Here is a 26,260-nt window from a genome sequence, read left to right on the forward strand (position 1 = left end):
TGCAGACCTGGAGAGAGGAGAGTGCAGACAGACCGTGGATCACACGGGACAGAACGACGCGAGGAAAGTATACAAAGGGAGACAGGATGTGGGAGAGAAAAAAAGGAAATGCGTAGTAAGAGAAAGCGCAGAAACAAGTCTGACCGTTCTCTCTGCTACTTGCTCTTCGCTTCTTCGCCGTAAGCCCCCGAGGGAACACGGCGCGTTCCAAGCACCCAGCAACTGCTGGCCTTCAGGACACGCGAAACGGGAAGGCCGTCGTCTTGGGTTCCCACGAAGAGGAGGGAGAAGACAGGACGCGGGTGAATAGACACAGAAAGCGAGACGCCTTTCTGAGCGGGAAAAGTGAGAAAGAAGTGGCGCCACTCGAAAACAGGGCCACAGACAAGAAGGACTTTCATGACACTACAAGGTGAGCGACACACTGGAGAGGACAACGACGGAATCCACAGCACCAAAGGGACATCGCGGAGAGCGACGACCACCTCTTGACCTCCTCACACCCCCTCCTCTCCTCGCGATCCATGCGGCGGACGCCTGACACAGGGGGGAAAAAAGGCTGCGGCTTCCGGGCGGGCGCGCGCACGCTCGCGCGGGGGCGGATTGAGAAGCGCCACCTCCCCCTCTTCCACCGAACCGTGTGTCGTCGTGTCTATTCGCGCGACACGCGCAATCAACTCCCTGCCTGGTCTCGCTCGCGAAGTGGACACGCGCATTCTCGCCCGACAGCGCCTCTAAAATACCTGCGCAGACGTTGTGGCGTCTGGGCAAGTCAACGGACAAAGATGGCCGAGCCAGAAGTGTATGCAAGTCTTGCCTGTGGCGACGCGGCAGGCCTTCGGTTCGCAGCGTCCCTTCGGGCCGCCCTCACCCGCTCGTCTCTCACGATGATGCCTGCAGCTTCTGCGTTGGCCGCGAAGCCGCGGAGGGGCAGTGGGCAGTGGTATGAGTCCAGCCAGGGCGATGGCAGAAGATTTTCTCTCTGCGTCTCGTTTGAGTTTCTCTCATCTGTGGCGGGCCCTGATCGCACAGTGCGGTTAGAAGGCACCAGAGCGAGTCACTGGGAACGAAGCAAGCGACCCACCAGCACAAGCAGAGAGAGAGAGACAGCAGGGGGACAGGGTCGCGCATGGATGTTGCCGTGAGGCCGCGAAAGACAGCTGCATGCTGAAGGACGCCGGTTGACTGGGATCTCTTTTGCGGTCGAGGCCCGTGGCTTTTGGATGTGATGATCGTCGGCCTTTGGTCTTCTTCGGTAGCTTCGGTCACCCGTTGAGGCGAGGGTTTCTGGCCAGACATCGGCGCGTTAGACAGGAGGCACTCGGCTGTCGGTCTCGAGAGACGATCAGTGGAGCGTCTCGTCAAAAAAGCGTAAGGCCGTAGTGACTTCCAGACGCAAAGCGACGCCTTACAGCAGCGTATACTTTACTGAAACCTGTCCTTCGAGGGGAAATCTGGTGACAACTCCCTCTACGTGCTCCTACAGGTACAGCTTTGAGGCCCGCAACGGCGGAGAGTATTAGGCAGTGTCACCGCAGACGGGGCTAGTAGAGCCTCGCGGCACAGAACACGAAGCTTCCGATAAGAAATAAAGAGGCCAGCACAGTAGGGGTAGCGATACATTGACTCACACCCTGCCTCGTGTCTATGTGTCCAGTGCGCGCGGCTTGAGGGGGTATCTTCGCCGATGCTTCGTGGCCCGCTGTTCGAAAGGATTGGGGGTCCCTCGTATCCTTGAGCACAGTTGTGTCGCAGCACATCTGCGCAGGACTCGTATTCACCTGAGCGGACGACGAATTTGGTGCCGGTCTCCCCCGTTGTTTCGTGTGGGAAGGACGCACGGCCTCGCGATCCCCGCAAACTCACGAGGCAGTGGGGCTTGCACTTAACGCGACGTTTGTGGAGCAGATGTATGTCTGATATAGAGCGCACCCGAGAATACACAAGCATGCATCTGGCTAACTGAATCAGCTGCACGATATATCGTCGGAAGGGTGAGTACATTCTTTTCCAGAAGCGTCGGCGCAGAAACCGTGTGGAGGATCCCCCCGCTGGCACCGAACCCGACCTTTCCTCCGTTACAGACAGAGGAGACAAAGCAAGCAAGACACGTTTCTGCATGTTGATAGAAGCTGCTCTTGTGCTGCATCGACGGCGGCTGGCGGGCTGCTCGTGCCCCATTGTCATTTCCAGGGGGAAAAGCTATATCAAACAACCATATATAGTTCTGGCAACTCTGCCACCATTGGCAAGAAACCTCACGTCAGAAGAGGCAGCGGAATTGATGAATGCAACAGCCAGTCTGCATAAAAGGTAAGGGGTGGAATCACCAAACCGTACTTCTACATCCCGCCATCGCTGTTGGGGTGCCCTGTGAAGGAGCGCTGCCTGCTTTAGGGTTCAGGGTTATCCTATCTGCCGCGAACAGCACAATGCCGATCTAAATTCAACAACCGCTAGACAATACAAAAGAATACCGCCTCCCTACTGTGTGGAAGTCATCATGGAGCTCGTGTCTTCTTGGCCTTGCCACCACTTAGCTGCATCTGGGCTGTCCATCACATACGTATCATGCCATACTCCGGGGATAATGGGGACATGACAATCTCTTCTTGATAGCGTCAATTCACGTTCCACTGGTATTATCGTGAATTTGAATTGAAGAAAGCTGTCGTGTCAACAAGAGGTAACGTGAATCCCGAAAAGCTACCTCCCCTGCTTCAGTTGATGCACCGCCACATGGAGCTGCTTTCGCGGGTTACCAGTTTGCCGCCGTGAGAGCCTGGAGGTGGATATTTCCAAGCACCCGCTCCGTCGTGGATTGTCTGAAACACCCTTTGAGTCCCCAAGTGGTTTTGCTCGTTTCCACAGAGACTGCTTCTTGACTAATCTGAACGACGAACAGCAATACACGCAGAGCGACCGCCCCAGATGCTGTCGACTCGGTGTCACGACTCCTTTAAGGAATTGTATGAAGGGCCATCTGGTTACACCTGCGAGGGCGCGAGGGAAGGGAAAGTGGAACGGAACTGCTGTCGTTCTCGCTATATGCCCGACAGGAAGGCCCCCCATGGGACTCTCATCTGCATCGCCTGTCCGGAGGAGGTTGCACAGCGTAGTGAATAGTCTGCTGTTACTTGCAAGGGGAGGGGAGGAGGCAGTCGGTCGACGCCACTGTGATGCTCACGAGAATAGGCGGTTCTGGATGCGCCCATGCCCTCGCCGACATCACTTTCGTAAGATGTCGATGCCAAAATTGGCAGGAGCCCGCTCTGAGCGTTACACTCGCATAGCCTAGGCAAATAGACAGGTTTTGCCGATGGATTCTGTCTTTTGAAGCCAGGCTTTGCTTAAGGTGACGAGTCAACTAGGCACGAACCATACGACGATGACATCTCACCCCGCGAAACATGAGAAGACTTTCGGTCTCGTGTCCCGTTATTCTACGACGTAGAACACAAGGCTTCTGGTACTGTGAGATCGTGCTTGAGACGAGAAGGGAAGTGAGTCTTAAAGGAGGGGGATGTTTAGCCGGGAACTTTGCCATTTTGCCTCCTACCGCAGGCACGTCCCCGCTTGCCATCGACCCGGATCACGTGCGATGGCGCCACGTCAAAAGAACGCTACAGGTGTTTCATTTTCCGCCTCATGGCGCTGCAAAAAGGTCTCCGCTGAACACGGACACGCTGAACCCTTGTGGCCGATCTCTCAAGAACGCTGCAGACGAAACAGGGAAGCGTAGTCAAGCATCCGACCCGTCGCACGACGAGCAGCAGTGGCTTTTGTGCGCCTCGTTTCCCACGGGCTACGCTATGCGCTGTTTTCAAAACCTAGTAAACCAGCAGAAGTCCACGGTTGCCAACTTTTCAGCGTCAAGGTGCAGTTTTATCCATCTTTGGCGCCCTTATTGCGTTTCAAGGCTTTGTGAAAAGGTGGAACACGTTTCAGGCGTGTGAGTCCCGGGGAGGTGTCTTGACAGCCGCGGACTCACTCTTAACGTTCGATTCTTTCTGAATAGTGACGCCATTGAGCGTCAGAGGAATCATCACCACATGGGTATACCCGCTTTTGGTTCGCCTTTTGTTTTTTTCTTCTGGCGCGTTAACCACCGTTTTCGCCCGGTCGCAAGTTGCGACGTTTGCCGTCGAGGGCGGCAGCCTGTCTGCATGCACGCCATCTTGAACTCACTTCACACGTAACGATGGTATCTTTTCTGGGGTCGAATGCTCTCTTTTTCCTTTTCTTTTCATCGCGTTGACATTCTCCAGGAAGCCAGCTTCATGCGGAGAAGAGGAAAATCGCGTCACAGCCAGACTGCAGAAACAATACAGGGCTGAAACCGCCAAAGTGGCCTCGCTGCGCAGCGCACACGGCGCGCATGTCACAATGGAAGCTGCCTTTAGCCATGCCCGCCTTAAATACGCACGAGACCCTAAACTTTGCCTGAGAATACACATACACTGTCTTCCTGCATGCATATAACTATCACAGGATTACCATTTGGCGTAATTCTGCTCCCTGCCGCCTTGCACGTACCTAAACGTGCACATGTATATGTATTCCTAGATACCCCAGCATCTGCTGGAATGCACTGCTCGCTTGCATTTCCGCAGCTGTCCCTTCACCCTCTGCGTCAACTGTTTGCCGCCCAACCAATGCTCTGCCTTGCGCATTATCAAATCCTTGAGCGACTCGATGGGATCTTCTCGATTATTACTGGTCGCAATAAATGGATACGAACGGGCATTCTTCCGTCGGCAGCCCTGTGCGCAGCAACGGCCAGAATTTATTGCCTTTCGCCGACGCATCACTTGCTCTTCGTGACCTCGCTTCCTTCCTCCCAAATGTGCGCGTCTTCTCCTCGCCATGCCGCTGTACGGCCCTCTGCCCTTCACAACAATTTTTGTCGATTTTTTTCGCGTGCCGCCACACCTTCGCCGCCTCATACCGGACGGCCGCCGCCGACCTGGTGACTCTCTTCCGTCCACAACAGCAGGCGAGCGACCCTGCGGGTCGCCCAACCCTGCTCAGTCTCAGTCTTCTGTTTCTGTGCAAAACTCACGTCCTCCGCCTTCGCCTCCGCAGGCAAGTCTGTCTCCGCCAGCTGCTGCACCTCCCTCCTTGCCCCCGGCGCGGCCTACAGGGCCCCCCGGGGCTTCCTCAGCGCCCTCGCGTCCCCCCGCTCGCTCCCCCCTGCCGGCCGCGTGTGCCCCTGCGGCGCAGCCTTCTGAGCGCGGAGCTGCGGAGGAAGAGACGCTCCTTCTTCCGAAGGGAGCGCCTTCAGGAGAAGCGAGACAAGGCCAACACTCGGAGGGAAACGCGGCACGGCGGGAACGACAGCTCGACGCCCGTGGAGAGAGCAGCGAGAGAGGAGACTTTCACTTCTACGCGGAGAATCCGTGGGTCTTCCTCCTCTCGCACCTCCACCAGGACCACATCAGCGGCCTCCACGGGCTCTGGCGCGAGGGCCGCATCTTCTGCTCGGCGGCCACGCGTCGCCTCCTGCTTCTCCGCTTCCCTCTCCTGGCCCCCTGCGTGGCTGCCCTCGACCTCCACCGAGTCTACCGTCTTTGCTTTCACGCGAAAAACAGCGCGCCAAGGGAAGGGAAAGAGCTTCGCGGCGGGCGAAGGAGCGAAGAAACGCAGAAGAAGGGCGACACGGGGGACGACTCTGAGGCGCAGGAGGGTGCGCAGAGCGCACACTTCGATAGAGAGAGGAAGCTCACGATCAGGAGGAGGAGGAACGCCGAGGAAGCAGCTGCAGCCTCGCGAGCAGAGACGCCAGCGCGACTTGACGCAGCGGCAGCGGGGAAAGACTGGGGAAATCTGATAATACCTGACGGCGACAGCAGGCGCCTCCACGACCCAGACCTGCCTCCGAGTGCAGGCCAGAAGGAAAGCCGCGAAACCGACGGCTTGGGAGCTCGGACACCGGCAAACAGCCCGACGGCGAAACTGAGCGGCGATGCGCACGAGGATGACGCAGCGGACAGCAAGGAGATAGCGCATGCAGAGGAGACGCTCTCGCTTCGAGGATCAGGGAGTCGGCCGCGAGGAAGAAACGAAAAGGAACAAAAGGATGCGCTCATCGTGCGACTCATGCTCGTGGACGCCCACCACTGCCCAGGATCTGTCGTCTTCGTGCTCCAGTCGCCTGCCTTCGGGGTGTACGTACACACGGGTGACTTCAACTGCAACCCAGACACGGTTAATGGATTGATCGAGAACGTCAAAGATGCGATTTCGTGCCTGAAACGCGACGCGGAAGCGTACCTCTGGCCCTTGCCTGCTGCCCTTCCGTGCGCCACACAAGCCGAGCAATCGCTCTTTTTTGTGCATGATGGGAACGGACACGACGCCGAAGTGGTTGCAGAGGAGGCTCTGTACAGAAGGCAGCAACAGTCGCGAATCGGCCGAACTTCGATCGGACGCCAGGCCTCTTCTTCGTCTCTTCTGTCTGCCTCGGCTGTGGCGGTGTCTCCTTGTGCATGCGACTCGTCTGGATTTGCAGCCTCGTCGTGCCCTGCTGCTTGTGCTGCCTCTCCTACTTCTTCCTCAGAGTCGGCCTGTGATTCGTCCGCCGATGCGTGCGCTTTGTTTTCCTCTTCTCTCTTGTCTTCTTCCTCTCTGCGTTCTTCTCAGCTCGTTTGCGCATCTCCCCCAAGCGCATCGGAAGGCGGAGACTGCTGGTCGTGCGCCGGCATCGGCTTTCGCGAAGGACAGCGCGACGCGATTGATCACTTGTTCCTGGACAACACCTACCTCCACCCTGTCTTTGATTTTTCGTCTTCGCCTGCGAGCTTTTCTCGCCTTCTTTCGAGGATCCGCTCCATTAGTTTTCTGCTCTCCACGCGCGCGATCGCCAAGCAAACCCGCGAGAGGCTTCGAACGGCAACGTCCTGCGATGCCTCTCCACCATGCGGCCCTTCCCACGATGTCCCCTCATTCTCCTCATCCTCAGCGTCCCCGATTCCATCGGAGGCCTCGCAGTTCTCTTCGCCTCCGGCTGCGGCGTCTCTATGGATTTTGGTCGGAGTGGACTCGCTGGGAAAGGAAGCGTTGTTGCAGGCTCTCTCTGAAAAGCTGCGGGTGCCTGTTCGCGTCTCCGCTGTGCGCTTCGACGCGCTGAAGCAGCTAGTCGCCGATTCTTCATCGCTCGCCCGCCACTTTCGCCGAGGGCTGCCTGAGGACCTCGAGCGCGCGCTGGCCTGCCGCCGCCACCAAGAGCCTTCCTGCGCTTCCCCGAAGAAGAAAAAATGCAGAGAAAAACAAGCCGCGCGCGCACAGGCGCCTCCTTTCCACGGGCTGCAGACAGACGTGCGACAAACCGACAGGCAGCGGCACGCCAGCTGGAGTGTACATACAGCTGACCAGGGAACGGCGCCGCACGCATGCTGCCCCTGTTCACCGTGTCTCCAGTGCGAGTTCTGCACCGCCAGCTCGCGCGAGGAAGGGCAGACAAGAAAAAGGAGAAAAGGGGCGTGCAATGTAGAGGCTTGCGAAGAGGCAAAAGCGAATGGCGACCGGAACGAATCATGCAGGCGACTACATGATGGAGAAGCCAGAGGGCGCCAAGTGGATATCCCCAGTGAGCGAGAAGAAGGCGAACTCAGCGAAGAAGAGATGGACGAGATACTCGTTGATGAAGAAAGAGATGAATGGGGGCAGAGAGGCGGAAAAAAAGAAATGTGTCGAGTGCAACTGTTCGCTGTAAGCCGACGTCTGCTCCGCAGATGCCTCATGTGCCTGCACAGACAGTGGGAGTCTGCAGTGTACATGCACCGTACTTCAACGCAGCGAGGGGCACGAGGACTCTGCGAGCCGCGTACAACGGAGAAAAGGATCCTTTCGCGAACCGTCGTGGGCGTCGTGTGTTCGGGTACGTCTCTCGCCTTGTGATGCTTCACTCAGTGTCGCCCAGAAGAGGTCGAAAATCTAGAGGTCCTCAGGCAGCCACGGCCTCAGATACTTTGCTGAGATTCTCCAGTTATCGCCGTGGGATTAGCTCCTTCACACCCTCGAGCTGCCGAGACCGACTAGAGCCTCCAAGCAACCCTTTGTCTTCTGCGAATCTCGACGGATGCCCAGGGTGTTCAGGGTTGAGGCTGGGCGAGGCCTCAGAGTTTTTGTACCCGCTGAAAGAACTCCCACAGCAATTCATCCTTGATATTTTGCATCAAATGCAAACTGTACGCTCTGCTGCATTGATATAGAAGCTGGCCCCTGGCCAGGCGTCTGCTTAGGTACGAATATAGCACGCGGAGGGCTGTCTGTTGCGATCTACAAGGGCATATGCCCAGATTTTCGAGTGCATCTATTCGGAAAACTGGACTTCTGCGAGCGGCGACTATCTCTTCATCGGCTTTCCGAGGTTGATTGCTCCTTCCAGATCCATTTGTGGAGGCACTTTTTTGTGTTCCTCTCTTCCGGTTTCTCTCCAGGCGTATCTGGCAGTGGCCCAGCTCGCGACGACCCTCTCTTCGCGTCTTCTCTGCGGAGCCTTTTTCCTCTCTCTTCTTCCTTAACAGGGGAGGCGGCCGCAGACGAAAGCGAGAATAACGTCCCGCCTTTGCTCTCGCTTCTGCACTCCTCCCACTCGGACTTTTTTCACCTCTGTCGGTTCACCCTGGCGCTGAAACCGCAGGCGGTGTCTCTCCTCTCGCCAGTCCCCTGTCCGTACGCCCGAAGGCAGACTGCCGTTGCAGAGGAACGAGACTCTGCTGCCGCGTCCGCGGCGGTTGACGCAAATCCTTCACTGCTTCCTAGCTCTTGCTCCGCCAGTGTCGCTTCTGCGTCCGCTGCTTTCTTCTCCTCATCTTCGGATCTCCCCAGCAACCAACGAACGCCTCATTTCGTTTCTGCCTCTGCGACGGCTTGCTGTTTCCCTTCATCTGTGCACTCCTCGCTTGATACTCCGTTTGGTCAGCCTCCTCTTCCTCTCTCGTCTTCTCCTCCTCCGCTTCTCTATTCCTCACCTGCTTTCCCCAAGGCTGGGCCCTCGACTCCCAATATAAGCCGAGCAGGACTCTCCGCGTGCGTTGAGGACCTGGAGGGGGAGAGCGGCGAGCTCTCATTTTTCTCGGTGGGAGACATGCTCATGCAGGAGCACTTCTTGCAGGACTTCACGGAGGAGGCGCAGCAGTCGCACTCTCTTGGAGGAAGGCTCGCGCCTCTTTCTTCCTCTGCCTCTGCCGCGACACAGGGGGCCATCGGCGCCGCTTGCGCGTCCACTGTGTCTCCTGTGCCTGCCTTTTCTCAGTTCAAAGAATCCGTTTCCGCGTCCCCTTCGTCCCCGCCGGGATGTCCTTCTCCGCCCCCGGTGTCTTCGCATTGCGCGGCTCCCGACGCGTCGTGGTCTTCTTCTGCTTCATCATCACCATCATCTACTTTTTCTTCCACTTGCTCGCCTTTGCCTCCTGGTGCCGTGTATACCGGCCCAGGGGCTTACGACGGCGATGAGGGCCTAGCGCTCTTCATGGAGGCTTGCGGCGTGCCCTCTGTTTTTCTCGCTGCTGGGCGATCCTGCTTTTCGGCTCTGCGCTCCACGAAGAGATCGCGCCTGGGGCCCCGCCCCAGCGGACTGCCGAGAGAGAGACGGTCGACGCGGGGGTACCCTTTCAAAAACGACGAAATCTTTGTCTGCCCGCGCCACGGCTACCTGATTGAAAAGCAGAGAGAACTTTCTCAGCGCGAAAAAAGCGGCGGAGCCCCCCCGGGACAGGCGCCCCTCGCTTCCGCGCACTGTGTAGACACAGAGACATATGTCCCTCTGCAGGCCAGAACGCACGCGAGCGAGGCTGAAAAAAATGCCAGAAAGGAGCACCACACTGACAGTCCTCCACTGCAGGCCGCGCAAAAAGAGGACCCGACACAGGCAGAAGCTGACGTAGGCTCCACGGAAGGAACCTCTTTTGCAGAGTTCGAGCACAAAGTGCAGTCCGACGCTCCAGGCCCCAGAGCCAAGCGTACCTACACCCGAGGCGCGCGTTCTGGCGACGAGGCGCGGGCAGTTCCTCTGCTTTCTGGCTCGCATCTGGAGGGAAACCGAAGCGGGCCCCCAGGCCAAAATTCGATTCGAACGGCAGATACCCGCAGGAGCTCCGTGGATTCTGCCCCTCTCTCCATTCTTTCTCAGTCGAGAGCTAACGCAGCCCATGGGTCACTCCCCGCCGCCAGCAGCGCCCGCGTCTATTCCATCGATGATTCAGACGACGACGCGCGCGTGGAGGAGGCCGAGAAGATTTCTCCGAGGGAGGCGCGGATAGAGAATGAAGAAGACTCAAGAGCGCCAAGCGAAGATGAGAGTGACGACAGAGCCGCGGGAAGGCGCCGAGGCTTCACACCTCGGTGGATTCACGCCCCGCGCAGGTGTCTCCTTGGCAGAAAACAGGGCAAGGGGCTCTTCAGAAAAATTTGAATTTGCTTTCGCGTCCGCTTGAGTGAGTACTTCTCGGGTCTTCGGGGTGCCGCTTGAGACGCCAGGCCGGCGGCAGTATATGCGGGCGGCCTTCGGCATCTCCCACGCAAAGAAGCGCCACAAGCCAACCTCTAGCAACAACATATATATATATATATATATATATATATATATATATATATATATATATATAATCATAAATGCACACTAGGCGTGGACTCGCCTACATGTTCACAGTTATCAGGTATAAAACGCGCATGCAGGTATATGTCTGGATTTGTTTTTCGGTGTCCGCCGAAGGAATCGCCGCGCCGGCACCGGCGTACGTTTCTGCGGTGCAGTCCACGTCTAGACTTTGCTCACGAAAGCCTCGCAAAGCCGCCTCTTCGGCGCTGAGGGGCCGCGTACCGCGAGATCAACCTCGACTTTCAAGGCAACGAAAGACTTCAGTGCTGGTTGCCACGCACAACTATACATATATGCATATAGTTTATATATGTGTAGATGTGTGCACATCTATACGTATACGTATATATGCACATATATATATGGATCTATGCAGGAGCGTGAAGGCTCACGCCGTCTTCGCAGGAGTCTGTACGCCTCAGCGACTCTCCGCGTCTTCTGTTTGAGCGTCGAGGGGATCTTCTATTTGCGCATTCTGCATCTGTCTCCGCGTACGTTCGCGACAAGGCACCTGGATCTTTGGCTTAGTACTTTTTTTTGCGAACTTCAATTCGTTTTGCTTTCCTTTTTCGTTTTCATAATATGATATATTATGATATATATGGCATAAACTATCTCCCGGCGCGGCGTTGGTGAGACCCCTGGGTCTTCTGATTGTTTCGGAGTGGGCGCTGAACAGGTTGGGGTCGCTCCACGCCAGCCAGGAAACCAGTCAGCGAGCAGAAAACCGCATGCAGCTGTCGTGATTTGCGCGGATTCGCAGCCGGACAGCGTCCACTCATCCGCGGCAAAGCGCGGTAGAGGGCCGCGTGAACTACCCGCCGGCCCGCGACAGTTGGGGAAGGCTTCCTGCCGCGTTGGAAGGGGGGGGGCAAGACTCGAAGTGCGTTCTACGCAGCAGCTGAGCGAGCGCACACAGGCTCTGCGCCTGGCGTGTGAAGCTCTCGCGCGGTCATTGAGATAGCTTATCATACCCATATTTATATATATAAGTAGATATACATTTCTGCCACTAGAGAGACATGACAACGAGAGAAAACGACTCGTTTCTGTTTCAGAAGGACTCGCCACCGACGAGGGGGGGATGGGGGTGGCGACGCCTGCGCACGAGGCGATGCTGAGGCAGGGAACGCAGTTAGACACGCACGTCCCTTTTCCTCAGTGTGAACAGACACGACGCCGGTCCTTTCGTCCGCCTAACAGGCCAAAGAATCTTAGCCAGAAAGTTTTCCGTGCCGGGCAACACGCACAGCCTTACATATGAGCATATACATACATAGATATGCACATAACTATGTATATATATCTAGAGATGCACTTATATATACATATTATACGGGTATATGCACATGCATATGGACGTATGCACACATATATAATATATATACCTCTGCAGATATACTCGTATGCATGCACGTGCATGCAGATATATGTGCATGCATTATTTGAGCGAACCTCTCATCGTGGCGCCCACACCAAGGGCAATCGAGTGAAGAGGAAAAGACACTCCCAAAGAGCGAAAAGGAGCCGGGCGCCGATAGGAGGCCGTGGCAAGCGCTGGTGGAGGCTCGATAACTCAAGCGCGAGTGAACTGAGCTGTCATCGATGAGGCGCGCTTTTCCGAGCTTCACAAACCATTCTGCGGCGGCAGAATGGTCGCTTGGGGGTCGCCTAGCGCGTCTGCTGAGTCGAGAGCCTCTGTTTTCTGTCGTTCCTTCTCTGCGTCTCCGTCCATGCGCGTCGTGCCTCTCGCAGCTAGAGAGGACCTGCCAAGAGCTCGTCGTGGAGAAGGGCCAAACAGTCTGGAAAAAGCACACACCTCGAGCCTTTCTGACTGGAAATGCGCGCGCCACGAAGGCAGAAAAAGAAACTTGCACAACGCTTTCACTATCCGCGCAAACATGCAGCCGTGTTCGCGATCAACCAAACGCATGCGTAAATCTGCCTACGAGCACGCTGGCGGCAAAGCGCGGGAAGAAGGAGGACAGCCAGAGACGAGAACTGGCAACCTGCTTCTGCTCTTTACAAAAACAGACTTCGCAAACACATGTGTTTCAGGGATCAGGCGACATGCTCGTCGGTCCACCGACCCCGCCTTTGCGTCGATGTAGGGTTTAGGGTTACGTACGCGTCCACGTATCGGCGTACTCGCTACCTAACTAAGGCATACACCCACAAAGCGCCGTCTTCACATGCATAGGCATGTTCGTGCCTTCGTTTATCCATTAAGTCTGAATTTCGGTCTGATGCCGACGTAGATTGCTGCAGATGGCCATGGGAGCTCTCATGTTCGCTTTTCTTGAACACTTGGGACTCTCACCTCGGAGCTCCGTCGCTGCGGCGCCGTCGCGGCTTTCTATCACGCGGGCCGTCTCGCGCAGACGCGTGAATACAGACCGGAGGAAGTCTCCTCTCAAGGAAGCTTCTCGTCTCCTTGTCTTTCCTCTCTCTGCTGACGAGTCGCTGGAATCTCCAGCGCTGTCCCTCCAGCCTCTTGCTCTCTCCTCCCCGTGCTTTCCTCTCGTTTTCCTTTGTCCTCCTTTTTCGCAGTCGTCCTTCGCAAACACGTCGTGTCTTGCCTCGCGCTCGCTTTTCTCTGAAGCCGCCGGGGTCTCCTCGTACCACGACCGCGGAATCCCGCGACGCAGCGTCGCCTCAGCCTCTCGAAGAACGCGCTGCAGCCGGTCGCCCCCCTCTGTGTCTGTCTCTTCTTGTCGCCATCTCTCTGCCGGCGCTGCGCCTTCGCCCTGGAGCCCCGCGCGCCTCGCGTGACCTGCCTCGCCTGCCTGCCCACTCTTTGGTCCTCGCCGAGCGTCTCCGCTGGGGGACGGCGGTGTACGTACACCGGCGCCAACCTGCCGACCGGGAGGGAGGGGAGTCGACTCGGCTCCTCCCCTCTCATCGCGGATCGCGGCGATGCACGTTAGGAGCACACGACGAGGAAGCGCAGGGAGGCTCGTTTCGAGTCGAGCGACGGAGGTTGCAGCGGCGTCCAACAAGCGCGAGAGAAACGGGCAGCTGGGAACTCTCGTGCCGACAAATACGACGGCTGAAGGAAAGAAAAAACAGAAATGGTGAACTAGCAGCAGATGAACGATCCCAAGCTCTCGCCTCTTCTTCTTCGTGACCCTGCGAATCTCTCTACGTATCTCTGGAATCACGCACGAGGCGTCGTTCTTCAGAGAGCGTCTCCATTTCGTTGTTCTTCCTCTTCTTCTTCACGTGTTCAGTCAAACAACGCTCAGTCCAGCGACCTACACACAGATCCCGGCAGGCTCGCTGTACGACGCACGAGGATGCATGCACCGCCGAATCCCATAGTCACGAGGAACCAGGCAAGAAAGAAATGCGCATCTAAGAAGCACGTGTGTATGCTTGGCTTTAGAGCACGCGACATCACCCGTCTGTTTGTCTCTCTCTCCGCGTCGCGTGGCTGCATCTCTCTCTTTCTTCCTTTGTTTGAAGCCTTTTTTGTGTGTGCCCTTTCCTCTTCGAGCCAGTCTGGCGCACGTGCGCGAGTGAGAAGACGTTTTACCATTAATAAGAACTCTGAGGATGAAGGCTGGACTTCTTCGCAGCATGGAGTTGAGGCTGCCTTCGATCACCCAGACGAGTCTCTCTCGACTTCTGCGCACCTCAGCCGTCTCCTCGTTCCCCGGGAGGTTGCCCTCGCGCCCTTCCGCGATCTGCCTCTGCTTTTCCGCCCCCAATCGACTTTCTCCCTCTTCCACGCATGCGCAGCAGCAGACGGCGAGAGCGGCGGCGAAGAGGAGAGCAACAGGCGTGCCCCCCTCCGCTTCCTCGCGCGGATTCCCGCACGAGCCCTGAGAGAAAACACCTCGCGCGAAGTGCGCCGGGCAGCAGAGATAGTGCTCAAGGAAGGACGCGAGCTCCACGGAGTGCTGCGCGACGACAAGCGCCGCCAGGCTGCCCCCCTCGCCCCAAGCGAGAACTGAGACGCAGAAGCGACAGACTAACTCAACCGCAATCCGCTCTTCATCGACGTCCGGTGTAGAGACACCTCGCAGGGCCTCGCGCAAGTCTTCCGCGTTAAAGAGACGTCTGACAGCCTCTGTCGCTTGAGCCTCCGCGGCTGGCGAGACGCTTTCTGCAGCGACTCCATTTCCTGTTGCGAGGGGCGTGCGCGTGTCTGTTTCATCAAGTCTCTCCACCGCCATCGCACCCTCGGAAGCCGCTGAGGCGCTGCCGTTGGAAGCCGACGCGGAAGAGAGGGATGCAGAGACCTGCAGCCGGCGCAGCGTCTCCTCTCGCGCGACCTGACGAAGCGCCGCGTCGATCTTTTGTTGAACCCCAGGCGAGGGCCCGCGCCCGCCATCTTCACTTTCGCTTCGTTTGCTCTGCTGAGACACCGCGCGCTCAAACGCGACTTCCAGGAGAGCCTCCAACAAGCTGTCCATACACCCGAGTAAGGTGCTCGCCCCCTTCGCCCCTTCGCGGGAGAGAGACTCGAGACTATCTCTCTCGCTCAGCCGGTCGCAGGGCATGCGCGCGGGCGCGGAGGTCTCAAAGCAGCCGATCTTCGCAACACTTTGAGGCTCGCGCGTGAGCAGGGACGCGGGGATGTTCGCGAGGATCTCGAGAAGCATCAGCGCCGACGTGTCCGCCGCGACCGCGCACTCGCCCAGCCCCTGCGCCTGCTGGGTCCCCGCCCCGCGCGTGCCTCCTGTCTCCGCTTCTGCGCCTGGAAGAAAGGGCTGCGCGCCAGTCTCCTTCACAGAGGAGACCGTGCGCTGAGCGTAGGGCAGCAGACGCGAGGCGAGCAGCTCCATGCGAGCCGTGTCGCTCGCCTTCGCCAGCGCGGCGCCCAGACACGACAGAAGCTGTGTCTGCCCCACTGAAGGCGCAAACTGCGACAGCAGAGGCGACAGAGACTCCGCGTCGCCGTGAGGCCCGTCTGGGGCTTTGGCCCGCCCAGCAGCGTCTTGTCTCTCGAATCCGGGGAGAGTCGAGCCCCCAGGCGGCGGCCGGGTGGCGAGCAGGAAGAGCGCGTCGAGGAGGCTCGCGGCAGCCGCTCCCAAAGGCGAGCGGCGCGCGGGGGGGCGACTCCCCGTCCCTGCTGCGCCTGCGCCTCCTCGCCCCGGCGCCTCCGTTTGGCTGGCTGCCTCGGCGCCAGGCGCGCCAGAGGGCGGTCGGGAGAGAGAGACAGGAGACACGGCGGGCCTTCGCATCGCGAGGAGGCCAACGAGCCTCCAGAGCTTGATCGCGAGCGCCTGCAGCGCAGGGTGGGGGCTCGCGCTCCAGCCAAAGAATCGCCGAAGCAGAGCCGCGGCGGCTACGCGGCAGCCTTTGCGCTCGCTGCGCGGGCTGCAGGCCTCTTCAGCGTCGGTGTTTCTCCTCCGTGTCGCTCCGCGTCGCTCCTCGCGGCTAGCATCTGCCTCAGCGCCGCCCAGGAGTGCCAAGGACGCCTGCAGCAGCCACGCGGCCGTCTGGTGAAGGGGTGCGCTGGCCGCAAGAGGGAAGAAGACTTTTCCCTCCTGCGCCCAGCCAGAGAGAGCGGACGCGGAGGCGCTCCACGAGGCCGAGGAGGATTTCGGGGGAGCGAGGAGAGCGGATTTCTCGCGGCACTCGAACGGGTGCGTGAGGGCCCACTGTTCAAGTGTACGGACAGCGTACAGAACGGCTCTGCCTTGCGTGGACAGGAGCGACGCGCCGCTTGACTCCCAGCCAGACTCGCGTGCTGCATCGGACAGAAAACGCCCTGCGCCTTTGTGCGCCTTCATCGCTTGACGTTTGCCCTCGCGCGCGTCCCCCGTTTCCACGTCCCCCTCTGCGTCGCTCCAGGTCAGTTCTCGCGCCTCTGCGCTCTCTCCTTCGTCGCTCGGTTGCGTCTTGTTAATGTCACTGCTTCCTCCGTCCGCCGAACGGGCTGCCTCGACCTCCTCCCCCTCGTGTCCATCCTCGTTTTCTCTTTCCACGGCGCCTCCGTGAGGTGCCTCTCGGCCCTCGCGAGCTCGCTGAGACGGCCCCTCCGTCTGCGCGAGGAAGGACGGCACCTGGAAGATCAGTTTGAGGAACAAGCCGTCCACGTGGTGCGCAGGGACTCCCTCGCGGGGGCCGAGACCCCTGAGCTCGCGGCGAAACGCCTCCCGCTCCGCCGGCGAGCCGCAGGCCAAGAAGCAAAGAAGACACGCACGCGCCCCAGAGGTGAGCGTGTCGCAAGTGACGCGCGACCCGCGGTCTTCCGCTGCGCGTTCGGAGTCGAGAGCTCGGCCGCCCGATAACTGCGCCGCAGACAGAAGACCGACAGACTCCGAGGACGAGGACGCGCGAGAAGAGGCGAGGCGAGGCGGACTTGCCCGTCCGGCATAGCCGCGCATAGGGTCGTTCTCTGCGCTGGGAGTCCACGCTGCGGAATCACCACGCGAAGAAGGAGCGCGAGCGAAGGACTGAGGCGAAGAGGGAGAGACGCCGGAACGCGCGGGGGACGAAGCATGCATACAGTCGCGCAAGAAAGTTTTCAGATCAGGGCTGACAGCGAGGGCCTCAAGCTTGATCCACGCTCTCAAGAAGCGCCGGAAGGCTGTCGAGGCGTGGAAAGCGAAGAGAGAGCGAGGGGCGCCCGCCTCTTCGGGACTGGGAAGAGGAGCCCCACACGCCGTGGACACGCCATCCAGCCAGACGTCTCTGAGCTCCTCCGCCGTCGCGTCCCCGACTTCTTCTGCGCTCGCGCGCTCGCGATCTCCTCGCGGCTTTTTCGCGCGGGCGTTGGAGAGAGAGGAAGACGACGGCCGCTCGGCGCTTTGGCCGCTGTCGCCAGAGCGCGGCGCGCGGAGACTCCCAGGTGCCTCTCCTGCAGACGAACGCATTCTTTTTGGGGCGAAGAAAGCCCGTTCTGCGTCAAACGAAACGCACCCGCCCTGCCGCCTGCCTCGACACGCTTGCTGCGCATGCTCCAGCAGCAACGAGAGAGAGAGAGGAAGGTCGGCTCTGCTTCCGCCGAGGCTCTGGCCTCGATAGAGACTCATCAACGTATCGGCGTAGAAGCAGAAGAGCTGGGAGACCCGATGGAGTTCATCTTTCATGCCGTCCTCCGAAATGTCTATCGCCGCGTGCTTGGCTTCCCCCGGGCCGCACGCGCTGGTCTTTTCAGCTCCCCCTGAGGGCGCCAGCCAGCCTTCTTTTTCGTGCGTTTGCCCTTCTGGGGATCTCCGCAGGCGAGACGCCCGCGGCGCGCGAGGCAGGAGGCTGACGAGCAGCGAGGCAACCCGCGCGAGGTGCTGCGCAGCCAAGCGAAGAAGCAGCAGCGACAGGAAGCTTGGGAGACTTTCGAGGGGGGCCTCGCCCCGCGTCGCTTCGCCGGCAAGCGAACGGACAAAATACGAGAGTAGACCCGCCAACGAGTCCTCCCTCTCAACTCGGGAAGGCGGCAAGCCGGCCAGAGGATGACAGAAAGAAGAGAGCGGGTGCCGCAGATCGTCGCGCAAACACAGACAAAAGTCAAAAGCGGAGGAGCGGAGACATTCAACTCGCGCTTCGAAGGGGCCCACTCGAGAGTCAGACGAGACAGGCAAAGAAGGAAAGCGCGCGGACGAAGCAGCAGAGGCCGCCGACGCCAGGGCCGAGGCAGCAGAGGCAGGAGAAGCTTCTGCAGGCGAGCGACAGGAAGACAGCGAGGCTAGGGACCCCTGAGGAGGAAAGGGAGGGGAAGTCCTGCCGCAGAAAAAGGGGAGAGACCGAGAGCCAGCAGACAAACGAAGACGAACGAGTGCAAACAACCGCCTCCAGGTTCCCTCCAGCGCGCGGGGATGCCTCTCGAGGGCCGACGAGTGTAGACAAGCACCGGAGAAGAGAGAATACAGCAAAGTCTGAGAAACGCCCCAGGCGTGGGCTTGCAGGAGGGCCTCGGCGGCACGCGAGCCCGCGCAGGCGTCGCCGACTGCAGAGCGAGGGAGAGACGCGCAGGGAGACCGTGCAGAAAACGACGGGGGAAATGAGACACGAGAAAAGGACAGATGCGAGAAGGAAGAGGGAGGGAGAGGCGAAAGATCTTCACGAACGTGCGCGTAGAGCGTCAACGCTGGCCGCCGAGAGGAATGAGGGCGAGCAGCCGCTGACGCCTGGCGAATCAGAGCCGCCAGAAGACTCGGGCCACGCGACAGGAAACTGCTTCCCTGCCGACTTTCTTCTCTCGAGAGTCCTTCCCCCCCGCACAGAGCCTCCGCGAGGCACCGCTTCCGCTCACACAGCAAACGGTACCCTTCGCTCTCGCACGGCGGCGGCAAAATGCCGCATCCCCACGCGCCCTCGTTGACGCACTGGGCAGCAAACTCGACGCCTCCGCCGAGCCCCTCTTCCACCGTACGTGGCCCCTGAAAGGCGCCTGCGGCAATCGCTGCAGCGACGTCCACGAGCCTCTCGAGGGCGCGCAACTCGCCCTCAGGCTTCGCAGTGTGCGAGAAGTAGAGGGCCAGAAGAGCCGTTTGAACCGTCTCAGCGAACAGCTCCGACTGCAAAGCCCCGAGGGCGAGGAAAACCTCGCCGGCCTGCGCGGACACAGGGCCTTCGTCCGCGACACCCCCAGCCGTGCATGCGTCTCGCGCATGAGCTGCGGCGTCGTGGGGGTCTTCGGGTTCTTCAGACTCTCTCGCACGCCTAGCGGCGGCACACGAACCCAGAGAGCAGGGCGAAGACAGCAGCAACGCGGCGTCGACCAGCGTGCAGGAGACGGCAGGAAGAAGCGCCGCCAGAAGGGCCACAACTTCGCCAGAGGCAGGCAGGCAGGAGAGTGGCGGCCGCGCGCCAGTCTGCGCGACAGAAGGCCGCCACGGCGTGGGTAACTCGAGCGAGGCGAGAGAGTGTCGCAGGGCGGCGAGGAGGAGAGAGACAGAAGGGGAAAGGGCGCAGAGGAGCGCAGGCAGCCGCTCAGCGACGGCTGCGAAGAAGGCTACAGCGCCTGCGAGGGCGAGCGCCGTGGCAGGGGACGATGGGCTCACGCGAAAAGAAGACGCACAGGAGGACCGCCGCGCGGAGGCGCTTGCAGAGTCAGACAAAGGGCGCGGAAGCCGGCAAGAGGACGAAGAAGACGGACAGGACACAGCACGAGAGGAATTCGAAGACTTGGGGGAACAAGAAAAGAGAGAGACGAGCGCGCGCCGCCCCCTGCAGATACACCAGGTGCCAGCCTGGCCGGGGTGCCTTTCTTCTGCCTCTGCCTCTCCGTGGTGGCACCCCCCGCGGGACCCTGGCAGCGAGCGGCAGAAGAGACAATGAACAAGCGAAGTGTGTTGGGTGCGGCCGTCTTTTTCAACAGAATCATCTTCCGGTTGGCGCGGGAGGGTCCCCCGCTCTTCCGCGTCCTTCCCTGAAGCGGCGGCAAAGTCCCGTTCGTCTTGAACGGGCGCCTGGAGCGAGGTGGAGAGCTCAACCAAACTCTCAAAGCCGCTGTTGAACTCGCGGCACGCTGAGAGGAGGTCGCTCGCGCTCGCATCTTCTGGCCGAGGCCCTGGCGCCTGCACCGCTTCCTCTAGCCTTCCTTCGCAGCGTCTGTTTGTGCTTCGCTCCGCGCTTCCGGCTGCAGGCGGCTCTTCTGAACTCCTCAATGTGGATTTACTTTCCTGGCAACCCGCCTCACAACGCGACGAGTTGAGAGCGAACGAGCGCCCGCCATGCGCCTCTCGCTGCGGGATGTCTGCATGGCGAATCGTATCGACTTCGGCGACACGCTCACACCCTTCTGCGTTGTCTCCTGCCCTGCGCGTCGAGAAGGATCGCAGCGAAAGAAAAAGAGAACAGAAAAGCGTCGGGTTCGTCCAGGCTGACCGCTCCTCCCCCCCAGCACTGTCCTTTCCAGCAGCCCTGCCCTCTGGAGCTTCGCCGTCGAGGCTGGGGCTCTCGTCGTCAGGGGGCACTCCCGACCGATCCCGGCGGAGAGGCCCTTTCCGCTCCCCGAGAGTCTCCGCCGCAGCGCGGAAGGCGTCGGCGGAGAACCCGCGGCTGCGGACGCCCCGCAGAGTGTCCACGACTTGCCACAATTGCTCCCTGTCTTTCAGAGATAGCGACGCAGAAGGAGGGCATTTGGCGCCGAAGCGAGAAGCGAGGCAGGCGCAGGGGAGTTGCGGGGGCGCTCCGTCCTCAGAGTCGCGCCGACTGAGAGGATCAGCTGGCCACGAAGCGTCGGCTAGGGAACAGTCACTTGCAGTCGCGGGCACTCTGTCCTGCAGCCGACGACCGGGGGAGGAAGACTCCATCTGACTGCTTTCGCTACTCAGACGAGACGCACAGATGCCAGGGCCCGCCGGCAATTTCATCTTTTTCTGTCCGCGAGCTGGTGAGAGGCCACGCTCTGACGCCGCCCCAGACGTCGGGGAGAGCCCTGCGGCTCGACTCGCGGAACTCATCGCACTGGAAAGATGGGGAGGACTTCCGCCCAGAGGCCAGGCGACTCCTCCACGCAACTCAAAAGAAGTTTCTTCGGGAAGGCGGCGCGTTTTCAGCCATTTTTGCGCGAGGGAACGCTTGATTCAAAGCCCCGCTGCCAGACAGACAGCGCGAACAGCTGCTTGTCTTCTGGTGCGGCTGGTAACGCGCGGACTTCGAGTGTATATACAACGAGAGCTGCACGAAACACGGAAGCGGCGCACAGCAAGCGAGAAAGAGTAGGGTAAGCCAACAAGGGAAAAGGTAGACTCCCCTTAATGGCGCACACGATCCGCTCAGTGTACCGAAGTGTGCACGCTTGCGAGAACAGGAGGGAGAATTGCTGCGGCTCTTCCGGTTCTTCGCGACATGTGCGAGTCGTGTGACAGGCGCTCAGCCCGGCATGGCAGAAAAGCAGGCACGCTTCTAGCCTCACAAGAGAGTACGCATCTGCCAGAGTCGCTGTGTCCTTCCTTTCAAATGGTGCAATTGCCCGGACACAATCGAGAGGTAGGGGGGCAGACAGATGTCACCGCCAGTGCTGTGCGAAACCCGCGCAGCTGGGGCCTAGTTTTCGCGTGCGAAGTCGCAGCAAGCATGGTGTTGTGTTGCAGAGAACATGGCCGCCCGGAAGAGAACTGTCAGAACGCTCGGCTCTCACCAAATATGAGGGATCTTTGAGCCCTGTAAGGGCCTTTTTTTCCATGTCTTCTTCTGTAGTTTCCCTTGTGGCCCCTCTCCTTTCCAGCTCAACCCTCGGAACGTGAGGCGCGAGGACAGTGTTCAGCGAATTCTGCGGTAGCCGGCCGCTGTAGCTAAATAGACACGCAACTTGGAAGTCGAGACCCAGACAAACAACTTCCGGAGTGCCTTTGTCCGCTTCTTTTGACTTTGCCGTAGCGCCGCTTTTCCTGTCCGTCTGGCTTCGCTTTCCTCCGTGACGACTCTGCTGCCAGGTAAAGCCCAGCCTCTGCAGCAGGTCCCACAGAGGCTTACGAGGAGACAGAGAGTAGCTTGCCGCGCCCGTCCGTCCCTCCCTTAGATCTTTGCATTCCTGTTCGTTTTCACTTTCTACCCTTTCATCTGCCCCCGTTTTCCTCGTTTGCCGCATAGGTAGGTGCCATAGGCGGCACCACCACAGCGAGGATGGGACGACGGAGGCCGGCGCAGGTCAAGTTCGGTCGCCCTTGTGTCGATCCGCACGCCTTTTCCCCCTCTCCTCCGCCCTCGCTCTCACCTGCTTGTGCCCCCTCCGTGTGGGTGCTTTTCGTCAGGATCGCGGTCGCCGCGGGTTTCTCTGCATCATCCGGCAGCCGCTGTTTCGGTGGGTGCGCGCCGTTCCTTTTTTCTTAGCTGCCTCTTCTCTGTCTTTTCCGGGTCCCACGCTGTCCCCCAGAATGCGCAGATTTCCTGGCGGTCGTGGCGGCGAGAGTCCTACATCGAGAGGCGCCCGCACCCCCAGCCGCTTTGCAGAGGAAGCCCCCCGCGCCGGCGATGGCGGCATCCGCGTGGAAGAGAGAACTGACATGGGCGAGCGCTACCTCGTTGACCTCACCACGGGCGAAAAAGTCATCCCCGGATCCCGCCGCCCAGACGGCACCTACAGAAAGGAAATTCGAGTCCGCGCCGGGTACACGCCTCTGGTAAGAAAAAAAGAGAAAATATGCACATACAGGGCAATGCGGGGCGCCACTCGCGACAGAAACGGAAGGTCTGGGTCCGCCTAGACATGCGTGTGTGGACTAGCACTCCAGCCGCGCAAAACGAGCGTGAGAGGTAACATGACACATCTAGATGTCCACTCTCCCTCTGGATAATACAGGAGAGACGGCTTCATTGACAGGCCGATATATACATATCTATATATAGGTATTTTTACAAACAGTGTATTTGTATGTATATATGTACTGATGTAAGCCAACATATATATAGGCACAGAGGAGAGGGGATGGCCTCGTCCGTCGGCGCGCTTCGCCTTTCGCTGTAAAATTGAACCGCGATCCAGGGCTGAATACCTCCAATCGATTTAACCAAGCTGGATTCCGCGTGACATTTACCAAAGGTTCACATCAACTGCCTTTTTCTGGGGAGCATCTTTTCACGTCTGTGCACGTACATGCATGGCGCGAGCGTCGGCCGGGAAGAGAGGGCCCAGAGGCTCGGAGCCGTCTCCGCGGGTGAAGGCAAGCGTGAGGCGAGACACTCAGCGAGCTACAAGTCACGGCGGAAGAGTTGCAGCGTACAGCCGAGAGCCAAGCTGGGCAGTGGAGTCGCTTTTTCCCCCCCTCTGCGCGGGATCTCCATTCGAGAGTCCGCCTCGTCGGCTTGTGTCTTTCATGCAAACATGCCCTGCCTTATTGCGCCTGCGCGTTTGCTCTGCAGGATGAACGTCGGACGTTTCAGACGCGGCAGCAGCTCTCGAGGAACGAGCGCCAGGCGACCGGCGCGCGCGGAGGCGTGCCTGGCGCCACCTTCGCGGGCTTCCCTCCGGGGTACGCGCCGCCGGCCGCCGGCGCGTCCCCCAACAGCAAGTCGCCGGGGAGCGCGGCTGCCAAGAAGACTCGGAAGGGCGGTGACGAGGAGAAGAAGAGGGAGCAGAGAGCAGAGGACTCCCACGACGCGAAGAAAGCAGCGGACGCGGAGGCAAAACTCGCCGGGCAAGGCGTAGACGCGCTGACCCAAGGCATGCAGGACTTGAGCGTCCGCGGCGGCCACGCCGACAAAAACCCAGAGGCTTCAGAGAGCGACACTCTTAAGAAAAAGTGAGTCTCGTGATGCCTAGACAAGAGGACGCGGGGGGGCGGGGGGGCGCGACCACAGTCGGTTGACCCATCACTCACGGCCCCCTCGCCCTCAACTGTAGTTCGCGATCCATCTGACTCCAAGAAGCGTCCGCATAGAGGCCAGCGCGCCCCATTTCCGCGGCAGTCGAACCCCTGAGACGCGACTGCTTGAGAGGGAACTAAAGATGAATCAAACTGCCGCGTTCGCCCACGAGCCTGTCGCCTCTTCGCGTAGGTGTTGGCAGCCCGTTTGCATGTAGATTTAGCTTCATTTCGGCAGCCGCGTGCACATGTCTCGCTGTTGTGTCTCGGGAATCTGCATTCTGCAGAGTGAGGAACCTGAAGAAGAAGCTCAAGGAGATCGAAGCGCTCCAGCAGAAGGTGAAGGACTGCCAGGCGCTCGGCGCAGAACAAATGGCTGTGAGTGACATTTTCAGTCGTGCTTCCGGCGCGTCTGTCTTCTGCTTAGTGCGGAGGCAAAGGGGCATCTTCAGACTGGACGGCGCCGGCCCTCTCGTGTATCTTTAGAGGGGATGCGAAGCTCGCTTAAGGAACTCGCTGACCTCCACATTTGCGTGCTCGCTATTTCATGGGCGTGTTTTCGATGCTTATGAATGAGTGTTCATGCGCGCACGTATCGTATCGATGATCAAGGGAGGCGCAGTGCGCGTCTTTTTTTCGCCGGCTAGCGCGGAAGCGCACCCCGTGTCCAGCCCATATATGGCCACCCCTAAACTCGCGTGAATCGCGTAGAGGATTAAAAGAATTCTTTAGTCCAGCTTGGTTGCAAACCCATTCAAATGTACATCGAAGATGTTCGCTATAATTAGAACGCAACACAAGGTAATATAAAGTGCAATACAGAGAACCCGTTTTCGCGGTGTGTGAGCCGGTGTCATTTGCAGAAGCTGCAACGCAAAAGCGAGGTCGAAACGGAGTTGTCTGAAGCGGAACGCCGCCTGGCCGAGCTGGAGAAGCAGTGATGGAAAGCTGTCTCGTCCGAATGGTTTTTGTTGTCGAGAGTGTATTAGATTCTGTACCTACGTACCTACGGGAAGCCGCTCAAATTGCTCCGCGCGGCTCTTGTTTCGCCGTCTTCGGGTTAGAGTGAGCGGCCGTTGTGCACACTCGCGCGCTTGTCTAATTCCCGCATCGCCATGCATGCACGCGCGCCTTTTCTCTTTGTCAGAGACATGCCTGGGGAATAGGACGATTTGCCAGTCATTCTGGATGCACATTTCTAAGAGCGGGAAATCGAGAGGGTAACTCATGCTGAGAAGAGGAGCCCACTTTAGGCTCACGCGGTGAGGGTCAAATGGTGAGGCGCTGGGGGTGGACCCGCAGGTGAGGTGATGCGGTGTGTGAACGTGTCTGACATATCATTTTGGGGCGGGAAGTCGCAGACACGCAAGGACGGTAGGCAAGGGAGGCATGCCTTCCTCCGCTGACAGCTGTATAGAACCGCCACGAGCCGAACCTGGGCAGCACCCTTCTCATTCTGCCACAACGTAAACACGTGTGCGTGGCCTTTCGGGTTTTCTCAAGGGGAACCCTTAAGTCAGGGGGGAGATGTGCACGGACTCAGCGAATTCTCAAAGGCTTTGACGCATCAGACCGCCTATGCTCGGGCGAATGAAGCGTGTAGTTGCTGGCGAAAGAACAAGGCTGCAGTTCCTCCAGTGTGCCTGAAACAAACAGACCGGCAAGAGATCTGCCCTGCTGTATTCCCGTTTTTCGTGAGACTGAGGAGGAATTCCATAGCAGACCGAGAGGACCGTAACGTGACCGCTGACAAAGGCGGATCTCAGATATGGAGGGAAATGACTTTTGAGTAAACTATTTTGATTTTCCGCGAGTTGTGGAAGCTTGGTTTCCAGCGTGAACTATGCCCCAGAACTGAACTCGGTATAAGTCTTGTACGTTTGCGGTGCCCTTCCCCGGATGGGAGGGGCCTAAGCTCGATGCCTAAAGATTGTGCGAATGTTAATTGAAACTCGAAGGGTTTCCCATATCATGACTATCGGTAGCCGGCGCCCGCATGACGGGGAAGCCTCGAGCTTTCGAGCGTGTCTTCTTGAAGACCGATACGAGGCCGGGCCGAGCTGGCGCGAAAAGTGCATAGACGGCAAAGAGTTGCCATATTCGCCAAGCTAAAGAATCCCCAACGTGCGCTGGATGCTAGAACGCCGTAGGCTCGTACGTGACTGCGGATCTTCTACGAATTTGGCATTCGTGCTACTGCAATGTTCGTCAGCAGCCAGTCAAGCCGTGAACACCGAAAAAGCCGGCTGCCAAGAAGGTTCGGGTGGACCGATAAAGATATGCATTCAGGAATGTGTCCTCGGGTAAAAGACATTCGAGTGCCAGAATTTGAGAAACGTAGTCGAACGATATTTTCTGGAGCTCAATTAGCTGTCTGTGTACCTACGCCACGGGCAGTGAAACCAAAACGCAGTCAAGGAATCACCACAAGCACAGAACACACGATGCACGCAAT

The 26,260-nt window shown here is 59.1% G+C and overlaps 3 protein-coding genes across 3 annotated transcripts; 2 read left to right on the top strand and 1 right to left on the bottom strand.

The window, feature by feature from the left end:
* Positions 1 to 4,866: 4,866 nt before the first annotated feature.
* On the top strand, positions 4,867 to 10,417 carry BESB_073040 (uncharacterized protein; the record flags this gene model as incomplete). The annotated part of the gene is made up of 3 exons (XM_029365677.1): positions 4,867 to 7,879; positions 8,214 to 8,243; positions 8,442 to 10,417. The coding sequence occupies 3 exons, from the start codon at positions 4,867 to 4,869 to the stop codon at positions 10,415 to 10,417; spliced, it is 5,019 nt and encodes a 1,672-aa protein (XP_029218161.1).
* Positions 10,418 to 12,358: 1,941 nt separating this feature from the next.
* On the bottom strand, positions 12,359 to 20,961 carry BESB_073050 (uncharacterized protein; the record flags this gene model as incomplete). Its single annotated transcript, XM_029365678.1, has 3 exons — positions 12,359 to 12,405; positions 12,924 to 13,652; positions 14,139 to 20,961. 3 exons carry the CDS (start codon positions 20,959 to 20,961, stop codon positions 12,359 to 12,361), a joined length of 7,599 nt encoding a protein of 2,532 aa, XP_029218162.1.
* Positions 20,962 to 22,377: 1,416 nt separating this feature from the next.
* BESB_073060 (mago binding protein) lies at positions 22,378 to 24,746 on the top strand (the record flags this gene model as incomplete). Its single annotated transcript, XM_029365679.1, has 4 exons — positions 22,378 to 22,623; positions 23,363 to 23,742; positions 24,093 to 24,183; positions 24,669 to 24,746. 4 exons carry the CDS (start codon positions 22,378 to 22,380, stop codon positions 24,744 to 24,746), a joined length of 795 nt encoding a protein of 264 aa, XP_029218163.1.
* Between the last annotated feature and the right edge of the window lie 1,514 nt (positions 24,747 to 26,260).

Source organism: Besnoitia besnoiti (genome assembly GCF_002563875.1).
Source record: "Besnoitia besnoiti strain Bb-Ger1 chromosome Unknown contig00007, whole genome shotgun sequence".
Taxonomy (NCBI): Eukaryota; Apicomplexa; class Conoidasida; order Eucoccidiorida; family Sarcocystidae; genus Besnoitia; species Besnoitia besnoiti.